At 37.2% G+C, this 15,458-nt stretch overlaps 1 protein-coding gene across 4 annotated transcripts in view; it reads right to left on the bottom strand.

The window, feature by feature from the left end:
• Window positions 1-13,917, bottom strand: part of TOPBP1 (DNA topoisomerase II binding protein 1) — a 61,498-nt gene extending 47,581 nt beyond the window's left edge. Inside the window, exons 1-10 of one of the 4 annotated variants that reach the window (XM_060638702.3) lie at window positions 13,761-13,917; window positions 13,045-13,135; window positions 11,362-11,496; window positions 9,766-9,909; window positions 8,935-9,116; window positions 7,622-7,818; window positions 6,560-6,739; window positions 5,704-5,873; window positions 3,195-3,358; window positions 2,798-3,045 (exon numbers count right to left, since the gene is read on the bottom strand). In XM_060638702.3, the coding sequence (XP_060494685.2) occupies window positions 2,798-3,045; window positions 3,195-3,358; window positions 5,704-5,873; window positions 6,560-6,739; window positions 7,622-7,818; window positions 8,935-9,116; window positions 9,766-9,909; window positions 11,362-11,496; window positions 13,045-13,128 (1,504 nt within the window). In that variant the 5' untranslated portion in view covers window positions 13,129-13,135; window positions 13,761-13,917. Of the gene's footprint in view, window positions 1-2,797; window positions 3,046-3,194; window positions 3,359-5,703; window positions 5,874-6,559; window positions 6,740-7,621; window positions 7,819-8,934; window positions 9,117-9,765; window positions 9,910-10,718; window positions 10,884-11,361; window positions 11,497-13,044; window positions 13,136-13,760 lie in introns of those variants that run through there. The other 3 variants (XM_060638703.3, XM_060638704.3, XM_060638705.3) reach the window with 3 other exon arrangements.
• Between the last annotated feature and the right edge of the window lie 1,541 nt (window positions 13,918-15,458).

Below are 15,458 nucleotides of genomic sequence, written 5' to 3'. Positions count from 1 at the left end.
ACTACTTCTCCCCTCCATTCATAATACTGCAGTATGTTTAATGTGTTTCAAGAAATAATTAATAAGACATGAATACAGAATAAGATTATTAACAGAACTTCTAGGAACTGAAAAAAATAATTATTGAAATAAAAAATTTAATGGATGGGTTAAACACATTAGGCAATAGCTAAACAGAGAAACAGTGATGTGAAAGGAAATCCTGAATAAATTACACATAATAAATCACAGAAAGACAAAAAGATGAAATCAGAAGGGCAGGTTAAGTGATCCATACACAGAGTAATGGCAGTTAGAAAATATAGAGTGGTGAAGAAGCAATATTCAAAGTGATAATAGATGAAAAATGTTTTACAATGAAGTAAAAAGACAAAAACCCCCCACTAATCCTTAATTTAGAAAGCACAATGAATTGCAAGTAGGACAAGTACATGGTAAAACTCTAGGATACAAGAAATAAAAGGAGATATTAAAAAAGGCCAGAAAAAAAGAAAAAGACTTCCTACAAAAGAATAACAATTAGACTGAATGACTTCTTATCCACCAGCCACAGAAAGAGGACAATGAAATAACATCTCCCAAGAGCTCAAAGTAACTGTCTAGGACTGTATTCAGAGAAGAACTATTTTTTAAGGCAAAGGCAAAATAAAGACATTAACAGAAACTGAAGGAATTTCTAAAGGATATATTTTATAGGAGGAAAGAAAATGATTCCAGAGGAGAGGTCTCAGATGCCAACAAGGAATGGGAAGCAAAGAAATCGCTAAATATGTTGATAAATCAAAACAAATATGGGCCACATGAAACAATAAGTATCTAATTGTGAGATTAAAAAAGACAATGAAAATACTAGCCCAAATCACATAAATTGAGTGTACTAGTGAGTGTGTGTAGAGGGGTGTGATTAGCAAGATGTTGAAGATAGTGTTATAAAGTTTTTGTACTTAAGATGAAGATCAGGGGCGCCTGGGTGGCTCAGTCAGTTAAGCGTCCAACTTCAGCTCAGGTCATGATCTCACGGTTCGTGAGTTCGAGCCCCGCGTTGGGCTGTGTGCTGACAGCTTGGAGCTTGGAGCCTGGAGCCTGCTTCTGACTCTGTGTCTCCCTCTCTCCGCCCCTCCCCTGCTCATGCTCTGTCTCTCTCTCTCCCAAAAATAAATAAAAACATTAAAAAAAAAAAAAAAAAAGATGAAGATCAAAATTCTGATTAACTTTAGATTTCAAGTTATGATGCACCTTTAAGTTCCAAGGGTAATCACTGAAAATAAAAACAGATCTAACTTCTACATTAGAAGAAGGAAGACAGAGAGTTGGGAGACTGAGGTAAGAGGGGGCAAGCTCAAGCTACCCAAAAGGCAAAAATTTTAAACAAAGAAGCATAGAAAAATGAGACAAACAAAAAGCACAAAATAAGATGGCATAAAATAATAAAAATAGATCACAAGTAACAATAAAAGAAAACTGACCAAATTTGCAGTTAAGAAAACAAGTCAGTCACACTAAATGAATACTCACACGAGGTACAGATAGTTGTATTAATATCAGATAAAACAGATTTTAAGGAAAAAAATTAGGAAAATGAGAATCATCATGTAATAAAACATCAAGATATATTAAAAAATTAAATCTGACAGAACTACATGGAGAAACTGTCAAAGCCACCATTATGGTGGTGGAGTTTAACATCTCTATTTCATTAATTCAGATAGAGCAGACAAAACATGGTATCATATGCATGTATAGAAACCTCCACGCAATCACAGAGGCATGGTTAAGAACAATCTCAGCCGTACTGTTTGTACTGGCAAAAAAAAGACACAATATAAATGTCTATAGGTGGGAAAATGGATACAATGTGGTGTATTCACAACCAGTTACTTGGATTAGATAAATCTCTCTCATGGTTGGAGGAGAATAGCAAAAAAGTACTTACCATATGTCATTTATATAAGTTAAAATACACACAAATTAAAGAGTATATACATTGCAAACAGATATATACACATGTAAACTATAAGGAAAATGGGGAGACTTACAGGAGGCTTTTGGTATAGTGGAATATTCTATTTTTTTTTTATACCTAAGTAGTAGCATATGGTTACGCATCACATTATTCTTCATATCTTTCTCAATGTACTAAATATTTCACAGTAACTTTTTACATTTTTTTTTTTTTTTGCATTTATTTATTTTTGAGAGACAAAGAGTACAGTGGGAGAGGGGCAGAGGGAGAGGGAGACACAGAATCTGAAGCAGGCTCCAGGCTCTGAGCTGTCAGCACAGAGCCCGACATGGGGCTCAAACTCACAAACTGTGAGATCATGACCTGAGCTGAAGTCGGACACTCAACCGACTGAGCCACCCAGGCGCCCCTCACAGTAACTTTTTCTTAAAAAAGAAGAAATGCTGCTCACAACTCTTCACTGGCAGTTTTCCTTCCCATTCTGAGACGATTACATACAGAGGTCACAGTTCACAGTGCAGCACTGTATGCATTAAAGATCACAATAACCAAGTAAGAGGTAATTAATTACAAGGTTAAAATAAAAATTCATGCTGTTACAAACTCACACAAAGTGATGCTGGTATATAAAACAGATCAAAGTGGAGATAGTTGAAGAGAGGAGGAGGTCAGAGGGTTCAGCACCCCTTGGCCTTGCCTGCTTACAAAAAGTAACAAACATAAAACATTAAGAAAAAGGTTTAACTTAAAATCTAGAAAACCTGGTAGAAATCACATATGTATGCATTCCTCTTCTAAATTTATGACTGTAAATACTAATCAACTATTTCTTACCCGCTGTTGTGTTATTATTTACATACTGAGAGAGGAGATCTTCATCAGCTTGCTCATGTTTTCCATCAGGAGTAGAGTCCTTCTTGGAGGAGCTGTTGTTCTTTTTTAAAGGGGCTGTTTGACTTTCAGGTTTATCCGAAACTGGAATTTCCACTGGTTGGTAGTTAGCATGGATATATGGCTCTTCAGGAAGTATATAACCTTTACTAAAACACTCTAGCAACCATTTTGCTCCCACTACATGAGGCCTGCAAAAATAGTACATAATTATATATTAGTTCAAACTATAAAGACCATCATCCCACTTGCCATGCTGTTTCCAAAACCACATGGATATGCAATTTTAAGAAAAATCATTACAGAGTAGAAAATTCTTTGATATAAAAACTGACAAAACCTGTGAGCCGATTTATCCCAAAACTGCTTCAATTCATCATCATAATCTCCCACAATAACATGAGTTACATCTTCATTGAGCTGATTAAAACGAACTCCACCTCCACTGTTAATAAGTCTTCTCAGTTTATCTAGCTTTCTGCCACTAAAACCGCAAAGATATATCTGCAAAGAAAGAAAATATCTACTTTAGATTAATGCATTGAAGATGGCTTATTTCTCTCAACAGAAAAAGAATTATTAAAAAAATATATATCTAAATCCATTGTGTATAAATAAGACAACTCGTGTACATTTAAAATACATTAAGAATGGAATGTATTCTGAAACTTGGATTTTTTTTTTAACAATTCTGAAATTTTTACTATTACTTCTTCACAGTTCTATAGCATCATCATCCTTCACAGTAGACACCTGATATGTATTTTAAGGCTTTAATAAAATAGAAGCTAGAATTCAATTATCTTCTGAATATTAGTGCACAGCAATGTCTAAAATGCCGGTAGCTTCTTAAATATTGAATATCTTACTATTTGTAAATTTTAGATTATAGAAATAAACTGGAGTTTATATGTCTGAGTTCAGGAAACCTGGGTTTAAATTTTGGCTCAGCTGTCAATAATTAATTACATGACCACAGTAAGTTACTCAGGCTCTTTAAATCAATTTTCTTACCCATAAATTAAGATACCTTTTACACAGAGTTGATTACACAAGATAATTTAAGTCAAGCTGAGGATCGTGCTTTGACAATAATACATATGCAAAAATTTATTTTTAACTATCAGTATGTATGTATTGAAACCAATTTAATAAATATAAAAATCGTTTTCATCTCTATTTTACATGTGTCTTTAAAAAAATTTCTTAATAACTGCATTTATATCCCAAATTAAATAACCTCCATTAGAATATATTTGAACAAAAATGAGGAATCATGATTTCTGTCACATAAATTTCCTATAAGAATAATTAAAAGTCATATCCAGAATTGGCAGGGTCTAGGATAAAAAAGAGTATACAAGATACTCTCTGTTCTGCTCATACGTTGGTAAGTTTTTATTAGTTTTTTTTTTTTTAATTTTTTTTTTTTTAACGTTTATTTATTTTTGAGACAGAGAGAGACACAGCATGAACGGGGGAGGGGCAGAGAGAGAGGGAGACACAGAATCGGAAGCAAGCTCCAGGCTCTGAGCCATCAGCCCAGAGCCCGACGCGGGGCTCGAACTCGCGGACCGCGAGATCGTGACCTGAGCTGAAGTCGGACGCTTAACTGACTGAGCCACCCAGGCGCCCCTAGTTTTTTAATGTTTATTCATTTTTGAGAGACAGAGACAGACCATGAGAGGGGGAGGGCAGAAGGAGAGAGGGAGACAGAGAATCCAAAGCAGACTCTAGGCTCTGAGCTGTCAGCACAGAGCCCGACATGGGGCTCGAACTCACAAGCTGTGCGATCATGACCTGAGCTGAAGTTGGACGCTTAACCAACTGAGCCACCCAGGAGCCCCATAAATTGGTAAGTTTTATAAGTTTAGAAGGATAAGGTAATCTGCCCAATTTCCTCTCTTAACAATAAAACAGGGTTACATCTTTGCTATTGAGAATTAATGTATAGCCTATTCACTCTACAAGTAGAAAAATTATATATATGCATTTTTTAAAGTTTATTTATTTTTAGAGTGCACATGCGAGTGGGGAAGGGGCAGAAAGAGAGAAGGAGAAAGACAAAACCATGCTGACAGCATGGAGCCTGAGGCAGGGCTGGATCCCATGAACTGTGAGATCATAACCTGAGCCCAAATAAAGAGGTTGACACTTAACCGACTGAGCCACCCAAGCACCCCTACATAGAAATATATTAAATAAGTATTCAGCTCTAGGAGATAAATAGCATAGGATGTTTTCATCAAGGCACTTATAAAACAATTATTCATACATTAAAAAATTAAGTAGCCCAAGGGACACTAAACAAAGCAGTGGGTCTAATGGAATATAGGACCCTGGAATAAAGCCTAGGAATATAGGCTTTGGAGTAGATGTCTGTCTACTTAATGTCTGTGTGATTCTGAACAAGAATTTTAATCTGCTAAGCCTCAGTCTCAGGGTAATACTCATTTTAGATTTGTGGGAATTAAATGAGATTATATATAACATATTAACAACATGCACAGTCTAACATGTTAGAAACACTTATTAAGTGACAGTTACAAATAAAAATCCATTAAGTGGTTCAGAAACTAAGTGGTCTCAAAACAGAGTAGAAAGATTACTGGTAAGGATGGTTCAGAATTGAAAATAATAAAAACTTTGAAAGCTACAAATGAAGGCACATCCCAGGCAGAGGGACCCTGACAGCTAAAGGACAGGTATGGCCTAATGTTTGCCTCTGCTTAGCTAGGGTGAAGGTTTACGTAGACAAAGAGCAAGCCCAACTCTGAGGTGTCTTCAAAGTTAGGCTAGGTAGCACTGATGTATATTATCACTGCATGTATTACATGATAAAGACATACCCGACAACCATCTAGTAAATCTTCAGGTGCTTGAAATGCACTGACATCCAGATTTTCTAGATTTTCAAGTGTAGACTCCACTTTGCTATTAAGAACTGAATTATATATCGATTCATTTATGCAACTTGCATTGATGTTGGAAATATGGCTGACATCCGAAAGAGTACGACCTACATATCAAACAAAGATGTAGAAATTTATGGAGATAAAAATGTGATTACCTACTTCCCTATAGATTAACTTTTCTTATACACAAAGGGCTGTGAACAATTTTCAAAGTAAGAATCAAATGTTTTTACTGAAGTCTTGGTGGCCAAGTGAGAAGGGAAAATGAAACTAACTTTCACATCTTTTTCAAATAAAAATAAATTTAATATATTTTAATAGTGGCTTGCTTCCATTAAAAATCGGAAGTTGCTGGCTGTAGGGTCCAGGAAAGAAGAAAGCATAACATCTGATAAATTGCCAACATGGCACCTATAAGATAGAAATGATTTTAAATTTTACATGAATACAGATGGTCTATAACAACTGCAGTAAACTAATAAAAATGTATTACTATTTGAACATCAGTCAAGTTCTGAAAAATCTTTTAAGTCTTTATTAGTATTCTTGATTTCTTTAATCATCTTTTGCATTCAATCAGAAAAATAAAGAAAATACATTCATTATAAAAAGAAATACCAGGAGTTCTGGACTAATTTTCATACAATTTAGTTATTATACAACTATGCCTGGGAGCATACCAAGAAAGAATGACATTCCTTACTATATCTAACTGATTCTATTTACAAATCAATTCTTACATAGAAAACTGTTAAAAATGACTGTTTACTTTAATCCCACTGAGACTTACTATCAACTGTGTTGATCTGGCCAGTAGGAGTTGAAGTATCAGGTACAGTCTTTGTTTCCGGTCGAGGCTCTGTCTTGTATATGGATTCATCCTGACAAAAACCTTTGTCAACACTGTCAAAAAACCACTGTGTGGTCACACAGTGTACATTCCATTTCTTGGCACATTCATATTTTTGACCTATTATGTTTATTAAGAAACAGAAAGAGAAATGTAACCATTAAAATCTATCTCTGTAGAAATATTCATAGTATTACAGGTTATGGGGAAAAACTCACCTGAAACAAAATTAAAGTTACCACTTCTTACTTTCAAACAGTATGCTATACAGTATATTAAAAAATAATATTTTAAGTTATTACTCAACTATATTTTCCATGTGTTGTGTAAATACACATGCCATATAAGGGGGTTTAATCTCTTAAAATTGAGTAATTTATGGGGTGCCTGGGTGGCTCAGTCAGTTGAGAGTCTGACTCCAGATTTAGGCTCAGGTCATAATCTCAGTTTGTGGGTTTGAGCCCCATGCTGGGTTCTGTGCTAACAGCACAGAGCCTGCTTGGGATTCTCTCCCTCTCCCACTCCACTGCTCATGCTCTCTCTTGCTCTCTCTCTCAAAATAAGTAACATTAAAAAAAAATAAAATAAAACTGAGGAATAAATGTGGGGTAACTGAAATGGTAATGCATTTTCTTCTTTTAACTGCCTCATGTGCTGCAAGGTATATCTGCAGGTTACAACTTGTAGTTCATCTAATAAAGCTGATTTGTTCAATTAAAAACTAAGCCAAGCCTTTTGTCATTAGAAAGAAATGTAATTTAGCTACATTAGCCTTTTTTTATTCATCCAAATTTCTTGTCCTGTAAGTTTTTTTAATGATCTGAATAAACCTGGATAGTCATGTAATTTTTCTACAGATTGTGAACCAAACTCTCTTTGTAAGATTTCAGAGGAAAAAAATATACCAGATTTGTAACATATCAGAAGGAAAAGCTATTCTGTAAACATCTTCAAATGTTAAATACTAGGGAAAATTCTGTACTTTTTTGCATATAGTTTTACCTTTCGGTTCTTGCACAATGAGGTGTGTACATTCATTCATTTTCAGTTGTCCCATGTATTGACCTCCATGCTTAACTGTGAGTTGCTGAATTGCCTTTCTTTCTGAGCCACACAAGCCAGTCACACAGATTGTGCAACCAAGAAAAATAGGACACTTGAAGTCTTCCATGTTTATATCAGTATATCTGGCTATTTTTCTGGGGAAAGTAAGTAACAAGGAAAAAATAAACATTTTAATATACTAGTTTAAAATTTACCAGAATAATAATGACAACAGAAATCATTAAGGCTTTCCTCATTTTTTTAGGATTTTAATCATTTTTAAGGGAAACTGACAAACACGCAAAATTACACTAATTGCTCATCTAGCTCAACACTATGTCACTAATGAAAAGTAATACTTCAGATAGAGTTTCTCAAATAAAACTGTTCTGAGGGAAAATATATTTCATTAACTCTTTAAATCCATGCCAAAGTGGTGTTTTCTCCAAAATTTTAGGTCTGAAATACCTACAAACTCAAAACAATCTTGGTTGCCTACCAGAAAAGGAGACTTTTTTTCCTTCCCTTATACCATATGGATAATATGCAAGGATTTTTAGTTGAATACCAACAAAAATATCATTACCATTTTGTTTCCATGCAAGACAGACATGCTGGGAATGCAGGTTCCGATGCAGAGACATGTTTAGGATGTGTTGGACAGTGCTGAGAGGAAGACTGCAAAAATGCCTATTCCTAAGGTCTATGAAGGCAAGCATGTATCCTGCTTTGCTCACTATGTATATCTAACGCCTAGCTCAGGCCAGGTACGTAAAGTGAGCTTGATTAACATTTGCTGAAGGACCACAACTTAGTCAATGGCTTACATATGTTTACATTCAACTTTACACAGACCGACATCTTTGGGAGGGAATACAATTGCCAAAATGGTAATTCACTCTCCATCTTAATATATGGGCAGAGTAGTGGAAGGGTAATGCAACTTAAGAGTGACAATTGCTACAGTGATCATCTCAACTATTTTACAAGCATTTACTGCTGCTAACAACTTTATCATCAAAGCATTTCTTACCTTGAAGCTAGTATTAAATCAATAGCCTATTCTACCTATTAACTAATACCTTGACAATAAGAGCCTGCAGATTCTGCTCTCTTGTTTTCACTGAAGGTTAAGAACCCCATTTTTTGTCCCTGAATAACAAATCCCGAAAGAACAACATAAAACCTCCCCTATAAAAACCCACAATAGGCCAAAATGATCGCATGTATCATTTTTTTAAATCTAGAACACATCTAAATGTCTTTCTTACTTCTCTTGTGACTTCTCCCAAAGTGTTTCAATCCAAGAAGGAAGCAAAATAGGTTTCTTTAGGTTTGCAGCAACTAAATATTTTTTGCTGCCAACTTCTCCTGCAATAAGGTGAGTTACTGATATATTAAGATCTCTGTATACGCGTCCACCCATCATTTGTACATATTTATGAACTTCTTCCTGTAAACCCAAAAGAAAATATGTTAATATTAAAGCAAACAGTATCTCTGCCATTTTTAATACAAAGACTCATAAATATCTTTTGTTGTTGTTAGCTTTAAGGCACAAATGTTTCTCACCACTATAAAGTTAAATAATCAAATTACTTTTTGTATAAAGATAAATATGAAATATAAATTCAAAAATAATTACCTTCACACATTATTTTCCTATATTTGTTTCTTTCAACTCCATGAGTTTATTTCTTTTAAATATAAATTTTATACATTACATATAAAAATACATATTTTTATCGCTTAGAAAGCATTATCAAAGCATTTCTTACCTTGGAGCTAATGCTAGACCCATAGCCCTTTCTACCTGTCAACATTTTTTTAGAAGATCGACCATCTACAGTGGAAAAAATATGACTCAAACTCTAACTCATCAACTGCAGAAAGGAAAAAGGGAGTTTTCTTTCAAGTAGTCAGTTTTCAATTAAACAGATGCTACTGTATTCGTTAAAATAGAAAAGACTGTACACTGTTGTATACTGACTTTGTGTAAGCCATGAACACCAACTACAAAGTCTTTCAAAGTGTCTCCTACACAGTGGAAGATTAAGTGTGGAGATATATATATATTGGTCATGATTTTCCTCAACACTTACCCTTTTGTCTTTTTCCAGGCTTGTACAAGATACAGTTACATCAGACATAACCATATTAAAAACTGGATGTTCGGCTCTTGGGACACATCGCTGGTGGTGCACACAAAATATGACTACTTGAGGGCCAACAATTCTGCAGCCAAGCTATAAAAAGAGGGAGAAAGTTTAGTATGTAGGAAAAGACGTCCTGTATTATGAAATTACATTTTGTAATATTTACCAATTATTTACAGAAGGTGATGACCACTGCAGAAAAATCCCCAAATTGTTATAAGAAAAATTATTTAATTTCTTAGGGACACAACACACTAAATAAACACACATGCAAATCAAACAATGCAGTCTATCAAAAGAAATAAGCTTCAAGAGCCACATCAGTCAAAGTTGTCACCAAATTTTAATCTCTAAAACAAACACAGCCTTAATGATAGGGTGTATGAGTAACAGTCTTATGCTATAATAATTAGGAAATATCCATTATATACTTTTTAAATGAAGTACCCAGCCAACCAAGCAGTTTAAAATAATAAGAGCCTCACTGATCCCCTTCTAAAATACCTACACTGTCACACACACAAAAAATAATCCTAGGCAGTTTCTACATCTGCGTTTAAACACTTTGTCTTCAACTCAATGTCTTTCCAAGATGCACAAAGACTTCTCTATGGTATTACAGATTGCTAAAAAAGTGACCTTTCATTTTCATTGATAACTAAGTTAACAAAAGTGACAGTCTTGCTCAACATCAGCACATTCAAGCCAGAACTAAAAAGTCTGTGGGTGATTTAAATCATGACTGATTTAAAGATCTAAAAGGCAAATGATTACTGCTATCTTTTTGTTCAGCCATAGGAAAAGTGAATTTTTAATGCTATTGATTCTATCTGACAAGGAATGTTATTTCCAAAAGGAGGGTAAGACCAACAATGCTTTTGGCAAAGGTGGGCACAGACCTTCCATAAATTGTGCAGATACTGCATCTACCTACTCTTCTATGTTTTCTTCTCCTTCAAACAAGAATCACTTCTTTGTTATCTGCATGGAATTACAGCCAGTTTACTTTTATTTCAATGCTTCTCTCTTGTCCAGACACCAAAAAAGTAATGAGTCAGTAGACTCTGGAAATCAACAAAAAGAAATAAGATGGCTCATTGGTATATTGCAATACTCATCTCCAAAATGCTTCTTTCTTAGCATATAATGTTTCAGACCCTGCACAAGGTACAGATACTAAAATTCTGTGTGTAAGAGCACAAAGGAAAGACAGTAAGTAACCAAGAGTTACGTTGAGATCTCTTCCTATCTTTACTGAAAATTTTGCAATCAAACTGAGTTTAAGTACAGAACTCCATCACTAAAATGTTTCATTACTATAGAGTTCACTTAAACTAAATGAAGTTAAATCTTCTAAAATACAAAAGCCTATTGTAACATTATTAGCCTTTAAAAGTATTATTCTGGTCTCCTAAAACCAAAGGATTCCTCTATATTCATAATCTGCATAATATTTCATGGTCGATAAAGAATTTATATCCACTGAAGCAAAAACAAAACGAAAATCAGACTACAGAACAAACACACTAAAAGTTGGCAAACCTTTTTGAGGTGATCAAAGACATTGCCACTAAATGGGTCACAGATATAAAGTGATCTATCATTCTCCTTCATGTTTAATGCCTCTTCTTCTGTAATAATCTGAAGATATTCTTCTGATTGGAACTCTTTTATTGACTGAAAGAAAAAATGAAAGAATGCACCTGAAATTTTTCTCCTGTATTTAAGTCCTATAAATTTTACCTTCAAAATCCATCTCCAATCCAATCTTTTTCCCTTTGAAAGCTACCATCATCTCTCCCCTCGACCTCTGCAGAAGTTTCCAAAGTGGTTCCTTCTCTCTTCCTTGCCCTAAATCTATTCACCAGATAGCAGCTAGTAATCTCTTTCACAATACAAATCAGGTGATGAGTCTGGGCCCCTGCCTATCTCCCCATTATTACCTTCTACCTCTCATCTCTCTTGCTTACTCTTCTCTAGCCTCCTGCTTTCTTGCTGAGCCTGGAACAAGCTAAGCATGACCTCATTAGAGGTCTTGCTCTTGTTCCCACTACCTGGAATATTCTTCTTCCAGGTCTTTACCTGACTTGATCCGTCACTTCAATCAGATATGCTCAAATGAAAAAGTAAAAGTCTTTACAATGGCCCTCGAGGCCTTTTACATGACCTCTTTACTCTTACTCTCTAAAGCACCCCTTAATATTCTTCCCCCATCCCTTGTTCACTTTAGCCACATTAATGTTGGACAGACACTCCCAAGTACTTTCTCAGGGGCCTGTGTATAGTTGTTCTCCCTGCCTGAAAGCTTCACCCCAGACATACATACGGTTAACTATCTCAACTCCTTCAACTGCACTCAATTATCATCTTCTCCATAAAGCCTTCACTGATCATACTCTGCTTAAAATTGTAACTTCCCTCCTCCCCCAGCAAACATCCTCTAGAACCCCTTAACCTGTTTTACTCTTTTCTCTTCCCATAGCACTTAGCACCTTGTAACATATAGAATTTACTCACTTATCCTACCTGATTTATGTCTAGTTCCTCCTGCTAAAATACAATGTAAGCTCTGAGAGAGCATGGACCTTTGCCTGTTGTGATCACTGATGTATCCCAAGTACTAGAACAGTCCTTAACAGGTCATGACACTCAGTAATTATTTGCTGAATGAACTTGAGAGAAAAACCTGCTACAATAATGCTTCTTAAACTTTAATATACACAGTAATCACACTGAAGATCTTGTTAAAATGCAGGTGCTAACTGGGAAGTCTCAGTTGGGCCCAATGTTCTGCATTTCCAACTCTACTAATGCTACTGGGGTCTGTGAGTATCAAGGCTCTACAAAACCCCCTACATCTTCCCATATTACACTGTACACAATGAAACATACTTTTAACGCCAAAAAATTAAGTGTAACCAGTACACAACAGATTCATATTTCTTCAACACACAAAGGTCTACTCTGATTAGTACACATAGAAAGAAATGTAATTTCCAAGAATAGCAGGTGTGTTACTTTCAATAAAAATGTCATAATAGACTTATGCTCTCCAAAATACACAATGTTTACATCAACCCCAAAATATGTATCACATCTATATTAATATAGACTACAGTAAAACTTCAAAAATAACTAAGACATAAGAAGCCCAATAAATCAAAAACACTAAAAAGGAGGAAATGAATTCATAGCATCAAACAAGGCGTTTTCAAGCACCCTTACCTCAAGAGCTTTAAAAAAACATTCGGTATTGTCTGAAGACTTTAAAAACTTCACAAGAAACGGTTCTTTGTCATTTCTGGACATTTTTGAACTGTCAAAATAAGGGAGCCATTAACAAGGACAAAAACACATCCCGTATGAAGTTAAACGTTAAGAGCAGCTATTTTTCTGTGCCGACAACAACTCCCAAGGATAGAGATGCTGGCTTTGCCCAGGAATTCGTTTATTAGTTTCTAGGAAACGCTAGAATGTGGGTAAAGTCGAGAAAAAAAAGTGACAACAATCCATGCAAATCAGAAGACGACATTAATGTCCCTAAATTGACTACACTCAGGGCTTTTGTTATGGGGCTCTAAGACCCCTAAGCCCATGGGGCATTCAGTTGCGCTTAGCTTAAAGATACACAGAACGAAACTGTCCACGACCCTCGAGGTTTGTTCACTCCTCAGTAAACGGACTTCAATATATAAACGGAAAACCGGTTAGCAAGGTCATGCCCCTAGAGGGCCGAATGCTCTTGCTCGCCAGCTCCCAGAGAAAGGCCCGACTCTAGGTTCAACCGCAGTCACGTCCTCTCCGGCGTCAAAGCCTCACCCGCCGGTCCATGGGCCATTTACACGGACGGGGGAAACGAGGCCCCTAAGGCCAGAGGAAGTGTAGCGACCCCCCAATTAGGGTGAGGAAGGAGCTGGGTCCTCTCTCCGTGCCTCCCTCACCTCTGTGAAGCCTGGGGGTCTTCGGGCGGCGAGTTAGGGTGAGCGTGGCCCGCAAGACGGTGGCTGGGGTCGGGCGCCACCCCGGCGCACACCCGCCGCAGCCGGCGGCGCCCCCGACCCGAAGCAAACGTAAAACCCGGAAATTGCTGAGGCCGCGAACCGACTTTCGCGCCAACCGCGCGGAGGCGCCCGCCTCTTCCGGCGGAAGTGAGCCCAGCCGCAGTTGCGGGAGGAGGGCGGAGATGTCAAAAGTCGCGGTGGCGGCGGGTTTAGTGCTATTGCAAGCTGGCTTAGGGGTTACGAGGGCTTAGGGCTTTGGGTGGGGTGGGTGCGTGGGCAGGGGGAAGGGGCGCTAAGCTCCCCTGGGAGTTGGCAAGCTGCTCACGGGAAGACCTGGCACATCGAAAAATAAAGCCCTGGGGAAAAAAGAGTTTCCTTAATCAGTATTTTACACCTGCCGTATGCCAGGCAGTGCGCGTAAAACCATATAGTATGGTTCAAAACAACTCTATGAGGCAAATAGTGGTATCTCCGTTTTACAGATGTGAAAACTGAAGCTTAGCTAAGTTAAATGATGTAAGGTCACACAGTAAGTGGTAGAATTAAAACTGCAGCCAAGTCTTTTTGATCCCACAGATAGGGTCCTTTTCTCTCCAATATTGGTGGAATATAAGCACCACCTACCACAGCCAAATGACCTGAAGGGAAGAAAGATGTCAGGATGACTTAAACTACACACCTAATGCGAAGGGATATGCACCCCTCCCCTCTGCCCCCCTTCAATTAATGTCTCACTTTTTCTGTAACTCCCTGAGTGTTGGGGGTACTCTGGGGTGGGCCCTAATGTTCAAATGGCAAAGGTCAGGGGGAGAGTAGTAAAATGGGACTGCAGAATCTTGGCTTGTTGATAACAACAAACAAACAAACAAAAACTGCTAAATTTTATTCTTCACTTTTGAGATTGAGAAGCTTATAACTTTGAATTGAGTAATATGAGAGTTTAACACCATGTATCTGATTTTCTTTCTTTTTTTTTATTTGAAAAAAAGAGTGAGCAGACTCGGGGGGGGGAGAGAGAGAGAGAGAGAGAGAGAGAATCTTAAGCATGTGCCATGCCCAGCACAGAATCTGATGTGAGTCTAAATCTCACCAACCATGAGATTATGACCTGAGTGGAATACAAGAGCCAGCACCTAACGGACTGAGCCACCCAGTCGCCCCTTTCTTTTTCTTTTTAGTGCCTAATGTTGGCAATAAGCATGTTGGGTCTAGTTGTGTGAATAAACCTGTGGAAGGTGAGTCAGAATCAGTAACACTGGGGCTCAAAGATAAAGGCCATTGTTGGGGGAGAGGGTGGGGAAAGTCTTAAAAATAAACCAAAGTTATTAGAGTTGTAAGAAAATAAGGATGATGAGGAGGAGAAGCCGCCAGTACCACAGCTTATTGTTAAGGAGCAAATCCGTCACGAAGCTGTAGCAATAATTACCGTTTGTAGGGTATGTTACAGTCAACAAAGGACTTCTGCCTGCACTATTCTCCTTTAGCCTTCTCAGCGGTCCTCTAGGATGTGGGCATCATTATCCCGTGTTGTGTAGATGGGGAAAGTGAGGCTCAGGGCTGCACAGCCAGGGAGTGCCTGCACCTGGGCTCGAGAAGAGGTAGTGTGACTGGAATCCCCTTGCCCTTCCCGACACACCA

This window comes from Panthera onca, chromosome C2 (genome assembly GCF_046562875.1).
Source record: "Panthera onca isolate mPanOnc1 chromosome C2, mPanOnc1 haplotype 2, whole genome shotgun sequence".
Taxonomy (NCBI): domain Eukaryota; kingdom Metazoa; phylum Chordata; class Mammalia; order Carnivora; family Felidae; genus Panthera; species Panthera onca.
Note: the sequence above shows the minus strand (reverse complement) of the source record. Positions and strands in the feature narration are given on the sequence as shown.